The sequence below is a fragment of the Bubalus kerabau genome, chromosome 7 (assembly GCF_029407905.1).
Source record: "Bubalus kerabau isolate K-KA32 ecotype Philippines breed swamp buffalo chromosome 7, PCC_UOA_SB_1v2, whole genome shotgun sequence".
NCBI classification, from domain to species: Eukaryota; Metazoa; Chordata; class Mammalia; order Artiodactyla; family Bovidae; genus Bubalus; species Bubalus kerabau.
This window is the reverse complement of record NC_073630.1, coordinates 41,275,761-41,290,202: the sequence shown is the minus strand read 5'-3', so window position 1 is coordinate 41,290,202 and position 14,442 is coordinate 41,275,761. Positions and strand designations below refer to the sequence as shown.

The window sequence follows — 14,442 nt, the reverse complement described above, 5'->3', positions numbered from 1 at the left end:
GCAACTAGAGAGCAGCCCCTGCTTGCCACAACTAAAGAAGGCCCCATGCAGCAACCAAGACCCAGCTCAGCCTATATATATATTTTTTCTTTTAAATAGTAAATGTTGCAAAATATGCCTCATTCATGTTAAGTGAAATAATGGAGAGCATTGTTTCCAGAATGGAATTAGATGCTCTCTCCTCATCTTAATCCTCCACAACTTGTTTCTAGCTACCAATATCAACCCATCACATTCTATATCTTTTTAAGAGTAAGGTGGTAGTTATCTTTCCCTGAAAAGATGATGGCATATTAAGTTGTTTACTGAATAATTTTCAAAACCATCTAAGAAAACTTGTTTGTTTTTAGGACACAAGATGATGATACAGCCCAACCCAAAGAAGTCCAACAGAAGCAAGGTTCAGCACACCAGGAATGGTTTACCAAATATTTTTCTTTCTAAACTGATCCTTGGGATAGCAGAAAGAGGATATTTGAAAAACATTTCTTTTGAAACACCTGACTGAAGGAATGAACTAAAAAGCCAACCAACCAAATAACTTGCTTGTAATATGATTTACATATATAGCTAAAACAAATTCTTACATTAACATTTCATACTATTTCATTGTGATGATAAGATGAAACAAGCCAGTGTTGTCAGAAAGCACCCAGAGGGAAATATTATTAATGTTACTGATGACCTGTACATGATATTTCTAGTGTCCATAAGATTGCACACCACCTTGTGGAATATCAGACTTTGTCATTTCCATGGTCTACTTTGAAAGTGGTTTCATTTTTCCTAGGATCTTCACTTTAAAGTGTTTCTATGTAAATAACTCCAAAATGCACACGTAACCTCAATAGGAAGGGGAATAAAACAAAGCTCAGAATAACCAGGAAAGCCAGTTTTTAAAAACCAAACCAAACTACTAGTAATGGACTATAGCAGACATTGGCATAGTTGGAGCAAATATTTTGACTTCCTAGGTCCAGGATATGAAGATTACAGAGGGTGTAACATCTACCTCAAAGGGGCTTTTTGAGGTTTAAACAAAATATGGGTAATAATTCTAATCATGAATTGTAATTAAGCTTTGCCAGGATTTTTCTGTGAATAACGGAGCCTGACCCTGTCATACATCTCAACCTCAACGACTGTGGCATCAGCTTGATTGTGACTGTTTCTAGAAGTTCTTTGAAGTCTGTTCTTTGAAGTCAAAGACCTACTGAACCTCTAGTCTTGCCTCATGGTGTGTTGCTTCCCCATCGCATGGATGCTCAGTAGATTAAAGGGAACTGGGAATGGCCGTTCAGTGCTGACCTTGCTGTCAGTCCATGCTGAGTTGTCTGATCCTCTGATTGAGCACTGCAATTTTACAAACTCAATACAACTTTCAGTGGGAAAAATATATCCTCAATCCTTTGGTGCTGGCCCAGCAGGTGGCCTATAAACAGTTGTCTATTCCATGCACTGTCAAATCTTTGCTCTTTGAATAAAACTTTAAACAACTGGGCAATAAAAATGGTTGTGACTTGTACTGATTTTTCAGAGGTGAAATTATACAAAGGCTGAACTTGGAAACAGGGAGTTCACATTAACCTCAGTCAGATCATCTCCAATAAAATGTAGCTGCTCATGCACTTGGGTCATTTTGAAAGAAATGCAATTACAACTCAGATTCACAATTTGAAAGTAAATTTACCACCTAATTAAAACATGTAGCCCAATAACATACTTTTTTTAAATGCAAATACTTGTTTCCGTCTGTGTAACATGTCCTGTTACTTTTCAGTATCAAGTATTTTTCAGTTTTATTTCATGCTTAGAGTGAACATTATAGAATAGTGTTTTGTGTTTTAAAAAGAGTACATACAGGTAGTTCTATTTTTGTTGAAATATTTTCCCATGATGACTAACAAAGGAGGCTATTTAATTCAGCACAACACATGCTACAGAGATAGAATTTTATTGAGTCCCCACATCAGTTTTAATTCCTCGTTGCATGTGACTAAAAGATCATACTAAATTTCAAGATTATACACAAATAATTATCTTTGCTAAGTACATCTTGGCATGCATCTATCATTTTTTCTTTAGGATATATTCCTTGAGTATTGAAATAAAGCATCAAAGGATATGCCTAGGCTTTTTGTGTAATACTACCAAATTACCAAAAATTTCTAGCAATTTACACCTTCACCAGCAGGGAATGAAATTCTACCTCTCTGTACCCTAGATAATATTGATAGATAATATTAGATAGATAATATTAGAGATAATGGGGATGACTTGGAGGTGAACAGCAGACATGAAGAGAAATGAACTGATTCAGAATTGACTTAGGAGGAAAAACAGGGTATCTCTTTAGGCTATATTATAACAGAGAGGAGGAATGAATGTATTCCTGGAACAAACCTGGAAAGGAACATTTCCCAGTTGCCAACTGCTTCTTAACTGGGGGAGAAAAGAGTGAAGTTGTGCAACCAGTAGCTGCACACTGCACGCCTGAGCCCTTAGTGCTCCAGTATCAGTGCAACAGCAGGTGCAACTGGGGCTACTTGCTATATACTTGGTCTCCAGCCTCTGCCTGGATTCTGCAAGGGCAAGTCTGGAAAAGTAAACAGAGCTATGATTGGGACCAGTTTCCTAGCATCCTTCAGGTTTCTAAGAAGAGCACTAATCTCCACCATCATCCCCAAGGTGCAATGCTGGTTTTGATCTGCTGCCTCCAACTAGCTCCTCAGCTGTCTGTTCTCCCCCTGCAGGGGAAAACCAAAGATGCTCCAGGAACTCATAGAGGCCTTTGAGTATTAAACAGTTATTCTGTCATTGTCCCTTTGCTGAGTCGAGACAGTGGAGTGTTAACCAGCCAATTCCACCGTTCTTATATGCAACATTGAATCTGTGCATTAACAAAAGTTCCCTTCCACTGGGAAACTTGCCCAGGAAAGCACTGGTAAAATCCTCAATGAGGCCACCCTCTTGTGCTGGTAACTGGAACTCACATCCCACTCAGGATGGATCTTCCTGCCAGTTGGACAGTGAGTGAGCCAGTCTCCAACGTCGCCCCTCTGTCGATTCTCTCAGACTGTGCTCACAGCAGCATGTCAGTCAGGCCCTCCAGGAGGAGTACACTGAGACAGTTGGAGGAGCAAAGACCACCAGAAACCTAGCTATAGTTGAATGAGTTGGGTTTTTTATTTGTTGGAATAGAGGAAGAATGTCCATCATGAAGAATCATGGGGCTTCTCAGAAAGTGTTTTAGAAAGATCCTATTGTAAGATTTTGGCACTGAATAATTTCAAGGAGATTCTAAAAGAGCAGGGTTTCATTCCAAATTGGATGCTGTCAGAAAGCAGAGGAAACTCTATGACTGGATCTTATCTTACTCCAGTAGTCATATACAGATGTGAGAGCTGGACCATAAAGAAAGCTGTGTGCTAAAGAATTGATGCTTTCAAACTTTGGTGCTGGAGGAGACTTTTGAGAGTCTCCTCGACAGCAAGGAGATCAAACCAATCAATCCTAAAGGAAATCAACCCTGATTATTCACTGGAAGGACTGATGCTGAAGTTGAAACTCCAATACTTTGGCCACCTGATGTGAAGACCTGACTCATTGGAAAAGACCCTGATGCTGGCAAAGAGTGAAGGCAGGAGGAGAAAGGGATGACAGAGGATGAGATGGTTGGATGGCATCACCAACTCAATGGACAGGAGTTTGAGCAAACTCCAGGAGATAGTGAAGGACAGGCAAGCCTGGTATGCTGCAGTCCATGGGGTCGCAAAGAATTGGACATGACTTAGCCACTGAACAACAACAGTGAAGGCCGACTAGAGATAAAGCTGCAAATGGTTAAAAAATAAAGTTGCAGTCACTTTTTTTTTTAAGCCAGGACAATGTTTGGTATTTGAGGGGTGGCAGTGTGACCTTTCTTTTTCCCTGTGCTTATACAGAGTTGTGAAGTGGTTTGTTTTGCTCTATCATGGTCTCAGAGCAGCTTTGTCTAGGAGGCTAGTTCCCTTAGACTGCTTCTGTCTCACAGGAGAATAACACAGCCCAGCAGTGCTGAATCAGTGTCTGATGTCAGGGCCAAGTCTCCCCTTGTCTCAGGAGAAACACCTGTGTTGAATTAAGGGGAGGAGGCAGGAGGCAGGAAAACGCTTCATATTTTGATACAGAGTTGACACCTGTAGAGAGAGCCAAGGAAGGTTTGGGCAAGAAGCTTAGATAGCAGCAGAGTTAGGAGAAAAAGCCTTGGTCAGGCTGAGGAGCTTCAGAGCAAGGACTGACTGCCCATTAAAGAAGTCCGTGTTGGGCAAAAATAACGTGGCTCCACTACCCCACCATGCCTGTCATATCCAGGAAGAGCAAGGCCTTTGAGAAAACTGAGCAGGGCTCCTTCGTGGCCTCCAGAGGCCCGTGACCAAACCCTTAGGAATGTCGACATTTATAGGCTGGGCAGAAGAGGAAAGAGAAAAGTTAAGATGTGTTAAAGAGAATGAGTTCAAAAAAAGATGATAAAGTGTCAAAGTGAAGCAGGTGAGAGTATGTGGAGGAGCTGGAGACTGAATGAGGGGCCAGGCAACTGGGTGGCGCTCAAGTATCACGAAGGGAATGCTGAAGATGGGAGACCAAGAACACTGGGCTGCAGGGAGTGACCTGCAGACCAGAGCCCACAACGGGTTAAACCCAGCAGAAGGCAACTGGCCTGGCCTCACATCACTTGAGGAAAGGCTTGTCTTACACAGTGTAAATGCTTCAGCAGATGGAACAGGAAGGGAATAAAGATGCCCTCAAAATGTGGGTGGGTCTGTCATCCCTTGAGAGAAGGTGAGAGAAATCCCAGCTGATACCTCATTATTTTCTGCTCAAAGGAGGCAGCATCCTAGAGGGTATTCTGTGTTTGTTGACCAGCAAAATACATCACGAAAAATGAAAAAGATATTTAGTGAAATGTTATTGACAGAAAACTTTTTGAATTTAGTAAAGAAATCATAATAACTGGTACACACATTAATTCAAAATATTTTTAGTAAGCACCAAATAGAACAGTTTCTGAACTTTTCACTAAGAACCTCTTCATTACTGAAAGAATGTCTAAAATGTTATCGGTTAGGTTTTTAATCAAGAAATCTAAAGCTGCCAATCAGCGTTTCTGACTGGCATAAGGTGATCAGGTTAACAACCTTGAAATCAGATAATGTGATTAATTTAAAAACAACTTTTAAAAGCTTTACCTATACACTCTGACTGAAGGAATTCATTGGCCTCAGGCTATGTACCATACACAAAAGCACAGGAAAACAAGTACTACATACAAAAAATAACACATGGTCCCTCTGTATTCAGAGGGGAATAATGCCTACTTTTCATGAGAACAAAGAGACAGATCACTAACCCCAGAGGGAGAACCAAGCAACGCTGGCAGAAGAAACAAGAGGTCCTGTGTCCTGGGGATGTGATGGAGGGCCTTCAGAGGCTGTGGAGACCAGGTGGCATCCAGGCCAGACGGAAACTTGAGTGGATGTCAAGGTGGGTGGGGCGGGGCCTTCAAGACCAGAGAAAACAAAGTCAGCCAAGACACTGAGTCACAGAGGTACTGCCTGTTCAGAAGACAGTGCTGCACGGGTTGTGGGTGATGGGGTGTAATCTAATGAGAGACTGTAAACAACAGAGAAAGGAAAGCCTTATCTAAGGAGACAGGGCACAATGCTGGTTCGTATTTCTCAACAGTTCAACAGAGAAACTGAGATGGCCTTTGTGGCCAACAGAGGGTCAGATATCTTCCCAACACCAAGTCTCCTATGCACCCTGCAGCCCACCTCCCACTTCAAGGTCCCAGTCCCTTGGAATCAACACCATTAGCAAGAACCTTTGTTAATAAAAAATCTGCTCCAAAAGAGCAGAACACACAAAACTTAAAACTCAAGAGATGATCACACAAGTTCATAGTCACCAATGCCTCTGCTGAGAGCAGGGTCCACTGTGTTAAACTGATTCATTATTGCAGAAGTGAACATCACTAGCATTATCACTGCTCCCACCACTGCACCCCAAACGTAAACAAACACTACACAAAAGATAAACTTACCCCAAATAAAAGTCAACATTAATTTAAGGATACTACTGGATTTCTAAAGCATTAGGGTACTGCAGTACAGTAACAGTCACGACACTAAGCTACGATATTATAATCCTCTTCCTCTTCTGATCTATTTATAAAGCATTCTCACTGGAAGTTTTACACTGTGCATTAGACTCCTCTTCTTGAGGTAGTTCAAAGGCTTGAAAAACAGAAAAGTTGCATATTTTTATATACTGCCATTGAACAGTAAATTATCACGAAAGCCTACAACCAAAATCCTCATCATCTGATATGCAGCTCAGATCATATCATACAAACTAATCTAAAACTGGAAATACAGAGAGATTGAGTCATACAAAAATAAAAACAATATAAAAGCAAGCATTAAAAAAAAACAACATAAAAGAAATCTGTAAATAGCATCACACTAACAGTCTTAAACTTTGCTAAAGACAATATACTTGGTTTACCACAGCAATAAGCATTCTATAAAGTACTCAAGAAATAACACTTACAAAAATAGGGGGAAAATTTTAGGTGAGAGCACAAAACAAAAATCATCTCATTCTCTGGCAAAGAGTTCTCCCAAAATGTCAAGTCTACAAGAAGAGATGTTTAGCGAAACAGTGTCTGGGCTGACTCCGGCACCAGCTAGTGTTCGGGTGCCTTTCCTCAGGTTTGCTTCATCGGTGCAGGGATATTTGCAGACGCCTGCTCAAGGTAGGCCAGGGAGCCCTGGGGGATGTCGGCTGGCTTTTTGTGCTGCATGTTGATGTCCTCCAGCACCTGCTGCCAATGTCTTAGTTTTGTCAAGTGCTTCTGGACCAGAGCATCCTTTCGCTGCAATTCATTCCTCAGTTCTGAGACATCCTACAAATGAAAGCAATCAAAGCAATAAAGTCAGAGCAAACTCATGAAAAATGAACGTAATTCCTGATTAGTTAAGAGCGCTAAGAAGTAAATTCAAAACAGAATCAACTAAGCCATACTAGGCCGATTACTCTGCTTAGCTGCATAATTTGAATAACCCAAAGCAACTCTTTCCACGAAAGATGCCTGCTTAACACTGAGTTACTTCTAATTCATGTTCTTTTAATAAGTAATACAACAAGTCACAAAATTCCAAAGTACCAAAGGGCAGCCAAAAAAAAATCAGTCTCTTTTTTATCCTGGCCTCTGGGCACCCAACATTTCTATATCCAAAGCCTACTGTGAGAAGAATCTAAACACTTGAAGATCTGAAACACATATTAACTGTTTTAAAAGAATTCACAGCTACCATTCTATCATTTCAGATTATGAAGTAGTAAACCCTAATTTTTAAGAGTTTTTTTTAACGAATAACAGTATTAAAATTCTGTATTAAGACCTGGCCTTGAACATACCTATCACTCAGGTATTCAAATCAGGAAATGATTTCATATGGTGAATTATAGGAATATCATTTCTTACCATTCACCTTCTTAATAGCTGGTATCAAAGAACAAAAACATTTTGACTGACTGCTCAGCTTGTGGGAGAAGTTACTTTAAAAATTATTAGAAAATAATGATTCTAATTTAGTTTTTTCCATTGAAGGAACTGCTGTGTTTGGGGCAAGAAGATTCTTCTCTTCCACACTGCAGGGAGCAGACCCTGGCTCAACCCACAAAATGCCATTAATGACAACCTCAATATATTTCCAAGACTCTGGTTTCAAACAACTGAGATAAATGAAGTCTTGAGTTTCAAGGAGCCCGGAACGAACACTGACTTTTTGATCCCTTGAACAAAACTGCCTAGAGCCCTTCCTGTGTGTAAGGCGCCAGGGGCACACAGACTAGTTTCTATCCAACAGGAGCTTCTCATCTACGTTAACGGCTTCTCAACGTTTTCAAGCGGTAGAATTTTTTTTTTTAAAGAAAAATGTTCCACAGAAACTAATGTATGAAACAAGTAAAGGCTGTTCTGTTTGAAGCCCTGCTTTCCACCCCCACCCCTAAGGTCCAGGTTGTCATGAACACTGACAACCAACATTTTACACTCAAGCTATGAAGCCCCACTGTAACTAGTTGGCAAATGGAGCACCTCAGCTTAAGTGTATATGGAATTTTGACAACATTTGTTCTTCCTTAAACTTGGGAAGAAAGCTGAGCTTATACCTCTTTGATAACTTGCTCTGGTTTCTGGACAGATAACTGCAATCTTTTTTGTAGGAAAAAACATTCTGTCTGTCTTGCAATATCCAGGAATTTCTGGATACACTGGTCAACACCTTAAAAAAAAAAAAAAGACCAAAATATTAAATTAAGAAAAACACTAGACACACATATCTCTCTCATAAATGAACAGTCAGAATATCAGATGGGATCAGGGGTTCTAATCCTGCTCACAGCAATAATATTGACCACCGACCTCCTATGTATTAACCAACATTAAATAGCAGATAATCCGTGCATTTATCAAGTGAATGAGAGACCTACCAACAGTACAAAGTTCTTCCAAAGAAAGACAATGCAGAGATCCAGCAATTAACAACCCATTGACCAGGGACATATAAATGTCTTTCGTTACCCAAACGTATTGACCAGAGATGTTTCAGTCTCTGCTTACGTAACAAAACACCAGCCACACACATTCATTTCTGTGAAAACCCTCTGGTCAGTAATGTGTTAACATCACGATTTCCAGTTGAAATTAAACATTTAAAACACAGTACAAAGACATCAAAAGTACCTCTCTGGGGACAGAACTTGGGACGAGGAGGGGGAACACAAAACTCAGTTCTTTAAAAGCAGTACACACTATTGGCCTTCTCTGTCTTGGTATCAACATGAAAAGCTCATTCATTTTAAGTGGTTCATTATGAGTGACATGAACAAAAATCAGCGGTATATAGATTGACTACACAAATCTTATTCCTGGAAAAGTTCTCTCAGGATACAGCAGGATTGAAACATACCAAATGTAAAATCAGCAATGAGGGAATTCTTACCAGTTCGAATTTCTTCCTGATCTGTACCATTGACATAATCTTGACTCACCAGAGAAGCAAAGCAAGCCTGTGTGATCAAAATATCACAAAAGAAAAAAATGTCATTCACACATCAAGAATCTTACTTTAGAGTAAGAAATAACTTCTCCTGATGTCCTTCAATTAGTTGACAGCTTCTGGGTTTGCATACCAAATGACAAGACATTGTATCAATGAAGAAACTTGGTAAACTGAGCCCATTAGGCCCACAGAGGAAGCCGGTATTTGCAGGCACCCCTATCTGGTCTCTCTCCCACTGCTGCTCCTTTCCCGGCTATCTCATTCCACACAAGGGCCTGGATCCCTACTCCAGTCCCATCTGTAGCCCCTCCCTCTGATGCTTACATGACACGTATCATCACACATCCAGGAATCACGTCAATTGTCACCTCCTCAGAGGCTATCCCTGTCTACTCTTTCAAAATGGTGTCCCTCCTGCTCGTGCTCCAACCTCAAGCCCTGCTTTATTGTTTTTAACTTGGTTAACTGATATTGTGCCATTCTCTCAGTTCATTATTAGCTGTGCCTTACTAGCAGCTGGGTATTTTGCCTGTCTTACTGTTTGGCACAATGTGGATGCTCAATAAATACATGTCACTGACTGATTGGACAGACTGAGAAAGGGTATTATATGAACAAACAAGTCCTAGTAAAGATACATAGATCTAGGCGCACAGGAGTTCTGTGAAAGGGTAACTCTCAAGAAATGGACAAAGAAGGGCCATCACAGTACAGAAAGGCCAAAAAGAGAACCAGATGGCAGCTGGGGTGGGGATGGGGGGGTGAAGAAGAGAAATCTCAAATCTCAGGGAAGCACGGACCTAGTTTGCTAGTAAGCATATTACACTAGGTGTAGGTGTGAGGCAGGCAAGTCTAGGTTCAAATTTAGGCCATCAACCAAATGTGAGAGCCTTTCTCCTGCCTGCAGTTACCCTTCAGAAAAATCAAAGGATTTCTCCAGGGAAAATCCTCTAACAATCAAGAAATTGGAAAAACGACTGCCCATTCTGTGTATTACTTTGAAAGGTGACCCCTACTGGATTTGGGATGTAGCAGGCATGCACCTGCTTTGTGAAACCTGTGGCTACTGGAAAACATCTCATCCAGGAAGCCAGCCAGTCACAAGCTGGCAAAGAAAGCTGGGGCTGCTCCTTCAGAGTCAGCAGAGCCACCAGAGAGGATGGGAGGAAAACTCATCTCAGGAATTTTAGTTTCCTCTTTCCCCTTAAAAAAATATAAATAAATAAATAGATAAATAAAACATAATACACATACGAATATTTAGCTGATGAAAATAAAAACACTAACTTAAAAAGGTATCTGTACCCCATGTTTATTGCAGTATTTATTCACAATAGCTGAGATATATAGAAATGACCCAAGTGTCCATCAATGGATGAAATGAGTAAAGAAGTTATGGCATACACACTGAAATATTCAGTCATAAAAAAGGACACAATCTTGCCATTTGTGACATGGCTGGACCTGGAGGGTGTAAGTCAGCCAGAGAAAAACAAATACTCTATGATCTCACTTATATATGGACCGTAAAAACACCACCACCACCACCACCACTAAAACCAAGCTCGTAGATATACAGAACAGATTGGTGGTTGCCAGAGACAGGTGATGAGATAAGTGAAATGGGTGAAAGCTAAAAGGCAGGAACTTCCAGTTATAAATTTAAGTCATGGGGATTTCCCTCCTGGCTCAGTGGTAAAGAATTCACCTGCCAATCTGGGGGACATGGGTCTGAGCTCTGGTCTGGGAAGGTCCCACGTGCCATGAGACACCTAAGCCCGTGCGCTGCAACTACTGAGCCCATGCACCCCAACTACTCAAGCACGCAGGCCTAGAACAGGTGCTCCACAGTAAGAGAAACCACGGCAATGAGAAGTTTGCACACCCCAACTAGAGAGCAGCCCCTGCTCCCCACAACTGGAAAAGGCTGTGCGAAGCAATCAAGACCTGAGGAGACCCTGTGAAGTCATAAACGAACAAATAAATCTTTAAAAATAGATAAACAAGTCATGGGTATGGGATGTACAGAGTAATTAAAAAAATTTTTTGTAACTATGTATGGTGACAGATATTAACTAGACTTACTGTGGTGATCACTGTAATACATACAAATATCAAATTGTGTTGTACATCTGAAACTAGTATATGTCGATTATACTTCAATTTAAAAAAAGAAAGAGAAAAATCTCCCAGACTGGTGAGGCACTGATGATCCCAACTATATCCAAGTTGTACTTGTATATGGATGTGGGAGGGAGGAAACATTACATATTTATATAATTACCATTTGGGGCAATATTTGGATGACACACCATCTATTACTATTCTGACTTAAAACTTGTCATATGCAACCAGAGTGAAAATGAGTTTCAGCAAAGCTCAAAGTCTGGGTCACCTCTGCCTCTATCTCTTTACCCCCCAGCTTTCCTCCTCCTCCCTCAGTCCTTAGTACCAACCTCCCCTACTGTAACTTTTAAATAACTCCATATCAGCTCCAAGAGACCCACTATGTCAGGACCCTTTAAGGGTGGAGCCCAGTGGAAAGGACACAGGACATAATGATGGACACTGCAGTCTAGACAGGATGAGCACGTAACACGCAGGAACGTAGGAAAGGATACTCAAGGACGGGACCAAGGATGGTGTGAGACAGGAAGAACCTATTGAGAACCAAGAAGGGTCGCCCGATTGGGTATAGGCAAACTTCCAGTCTGCGTGCCTCCAGAAATGTCAAGGTGACGCATATTCGCCAGCCTGAGCTTGCGTGCTAAGTCTCTTCAGTATTGTCCGACTCTGTGCGACCCTATGGACTCGTAGCCTGCCAGGTTCCTCTGTCCATGGGATTCTCCAGGCAGCCTACTAGAGGAGAATTCCGGCCACGACGCGATGTGGCCGGACTAAAACAAGTGACCTAAGTTCTCTGAACCCGGTTTCCTATTTGTAAGCGGGTGGAGATATCGCTGAAACAGATAACCTGCGCACGCGCAGCATGCCTTTCGGGGGCGGGGAGGCTGGGAACACAAACGCCCACGTCTCATCTTACCTCGAAAGATGACTCCAACTCGTCCACCAAGGTACTGTTAGAAGTTCTCGGAACGCCTGGCGTGGCCTGAAGAAGCGAAGCCTGGCCCAAGAGCCCCGGCGGAGGTTGTGGAGGTCCGGGTGGCTGTCCAGAGAACATGCCGCCCAGTGAAGCCGCCATTTTTAAAATGGCGGGTGCCTGGAGCCGCGGTCCGCTGGTCACGTGACATAACTGGTCATGTGACAGTGTCCGGGGCGTGTTGGCGTCTGTTGGATGCCCGGGAAACAGTTCGTTTGGTTCTTTGTTTCCAGCCTCACAGGCAACCTGGCTTTTACTTTAACCTTGAGAATCGAAGGCTAGGATTTAACATAGTTGTGTGGAGAGGAGACTCAATAAGTACAGCGGAGCGCGTCCTCCTGCGGAGTCAGGTATTCCTGTACCAGTCCCGCCTTCGCTCTCAACTCCTGAAATTGCTTTGGCCCTGGCGCTTTCTCTGGGCTCAGTTTTACCCATTGGTAGAAGGGAGGTGCGCATTCATCCCGCAGACATTTATTGAGAGTTTCACTGTGTGCCACTTACTAATCCAGTCACTGGGGATGTAGCAGGAATAAACTGGAAAAATGTCCCCTGAATTCCTTCTGGGGAGATACAGGTAACAAAACGACTTAACATTGTTGAGGCCCCCTGTCTATGTGCTGGGCGCTATTTGCTTTAGATATTTATGGTTACGTTAAATAAAGTCACTATGCTAGTTTAAAAAAAAAAAAAAAAATTTGCTTATTCATCTTTCCAGAAGCTAAATACTTTTTCACTATATTTAACTTTATGGTTATCCAGTTCATTTGTTGAGTCATCTGTGAACCAGGTTCTATTTAATGATCTGGGGGTTACAGTAATCACCCCAACTTTCTGCTTTCGGAGACTTTACCGTTGCTTTGTGGGAGAGAGACGGATAAGCATGTACATATATAGAGTGGTATCATGTAGAGATAATTGTCAAGAAGGAAACTAAAGCTCAGTAAGGGGATGACTCCCTGGAGCATGGCAACCCACTCCAGTATTCTTGCCTGGAGAATCCCCATGGATAGACACGCCTGGCGGGCTACAGTCCATGGGGTGACGACGAGTCGGACACAACTAAAGCAGCTTGGTATGGCAAGGCACAATCCTAAAACAGTTTTGAGGACTCCAAATGTTTTTGTTTACATGAGGTATATTGGGCAATATTTACCTATTAAAAAGGTAAGCATTAAAACGGAGACTTTAAAAATATATATTGGTGTAAAAATAAGCCTATTATATAACAAATGTTCCAATTTAAAATGTAACCATTTTATAAAACCAAAAATAGAATGGAAACATTTTGCATTTTACTCTTGGGTTTCCAATGGCCATAGGACTACTTGAAGTCTAGATTTCTTAACTTCCGCGATCTTTTAACACTACTGTGTTCTAAACCACTACTCTCTTGGATTTGCTGCTGTCTGAAGCCACGCCTCTCTGCAAGCCATGCCTTGTCCTTAGTGATTCAGATGCAGATTACACCACCTGTCTCTGGAAGTTTTATGGCTCTGCCAAGGTTTTCTGAATACCTGGTAGCAATGAGAACTAAATTTCATCTCAGCCAGATTAGGTAAGCACAGGAATCCAGGAATATGGTCATTCTGTTTGTATCCCACACACTAGTAAACACAAGAGTTCTTTTTTTTTTTAATTTATAAAAAGTTGTATTAACAAATTCTATTTTTTAATTTATATTCTTTTATTTATAAAAAGCCTTTGACAGGCTTCTATCAAATCCCAACTTGGTCTTCTGAATCACATAGAAGAAATCTAAATGTTTTTCCTTTCACAAGTCAGTAGTTTCCCTTCATCATTTCCATCTTTCCTGCTGAAGTAGCTTCTGGACATGCATGCCCGGAGAAACCTGTTTACACACTATCCCTAATTTTAATCAAATTTAAATTCATGTTATTTATTAACATGGCTATGCATAGCCCTTTCTGTAAGCCAGTTTAGACACATTATACCATTTACATAATATAAAGAAGGCAGAGCACTCAAGAATTGATGAGTTTGAACTGTGATTGCTCCCTTGGACAGCAAGATCAAACCAGTCAATCCTAAAGGAAATTAACCCTGAATATTCACTGGCAGATCTGATGCTGAAGCTCCAATACTTGGCCACCTGATGTGATGAGCCAACTCATTAGAAAAGACCCTGATGTTGGAGAAGATTGAGGGCAGAAGAGGGGTAACAGGATGAGATGGTTGGATGGCATCATTGACTCAAGAGACATGAATTTGAGC

General features: G+C 41.4%; 2 protein-coding genes across 5 annotated transcripts in view; one reads left to right on the top strand and one right to left on the bottom strand.

The window, feature by feature from the left end:
* The window catches only part of FAM184B (family with sequence similarity 184 member B), a 117,928-nt gene extending 116,314 nt beyond the window's left edge, over positions 1–1,614 (top strand). For all 3 annotated transcript variants that reach the window (XM_055588114.1, XM_055588113.1, XM_055588115.1), the window contains one exon: positions 351–1,614. In XM_055588114.1, coding sequence (XP_055444089.1) covers positions 351–444 — 94 coding nt within the window. In that variant the 3' untranslated portion in view covers positions 445–1,614. The remainder of the gene's footprint in view (positions 1–350) is intronic.
* A 327-nt stretch (positions 1,615–1,941) lies between these two features.
* On the bottom strand, positions 1,942–12,361 carry MED28 (mediator complex subunit 28). 2 transcript variants are annotated; one of them, XR_008716984.1, is made up of 5 exons: positions 12,154–12,361; positions 9,051–9,117; positions 8,218–8,330; positions 6,592–6,946; positions 1,942–5,539 (listed from the first exon to the last, which is right to left on the bottom strand). XR_008716984.1 is itself a non-coding variant. In XM_055588124.1 (4 exons), exons 1-4 carry the CDS (start codon positions 12,310–12,312, stop codon positions 6,749–6,751), a joined length of 537 nt encoding a protein of 178 aa, XP_055444099.1. In that variant the 5' UTR covers positions 12,313–12,361; the 3' UTR covers positions 1,942–6,748. The 2 variants fall into 2 exon arrangements, 1 of the variants encoding a protein (XP_055444099.1); XM_055588124.1 differs by having other exon boundaries at positions 1,942–6,946.
* Positions 12,362–14,442: the final 2,081 nt, after the last annotated feature.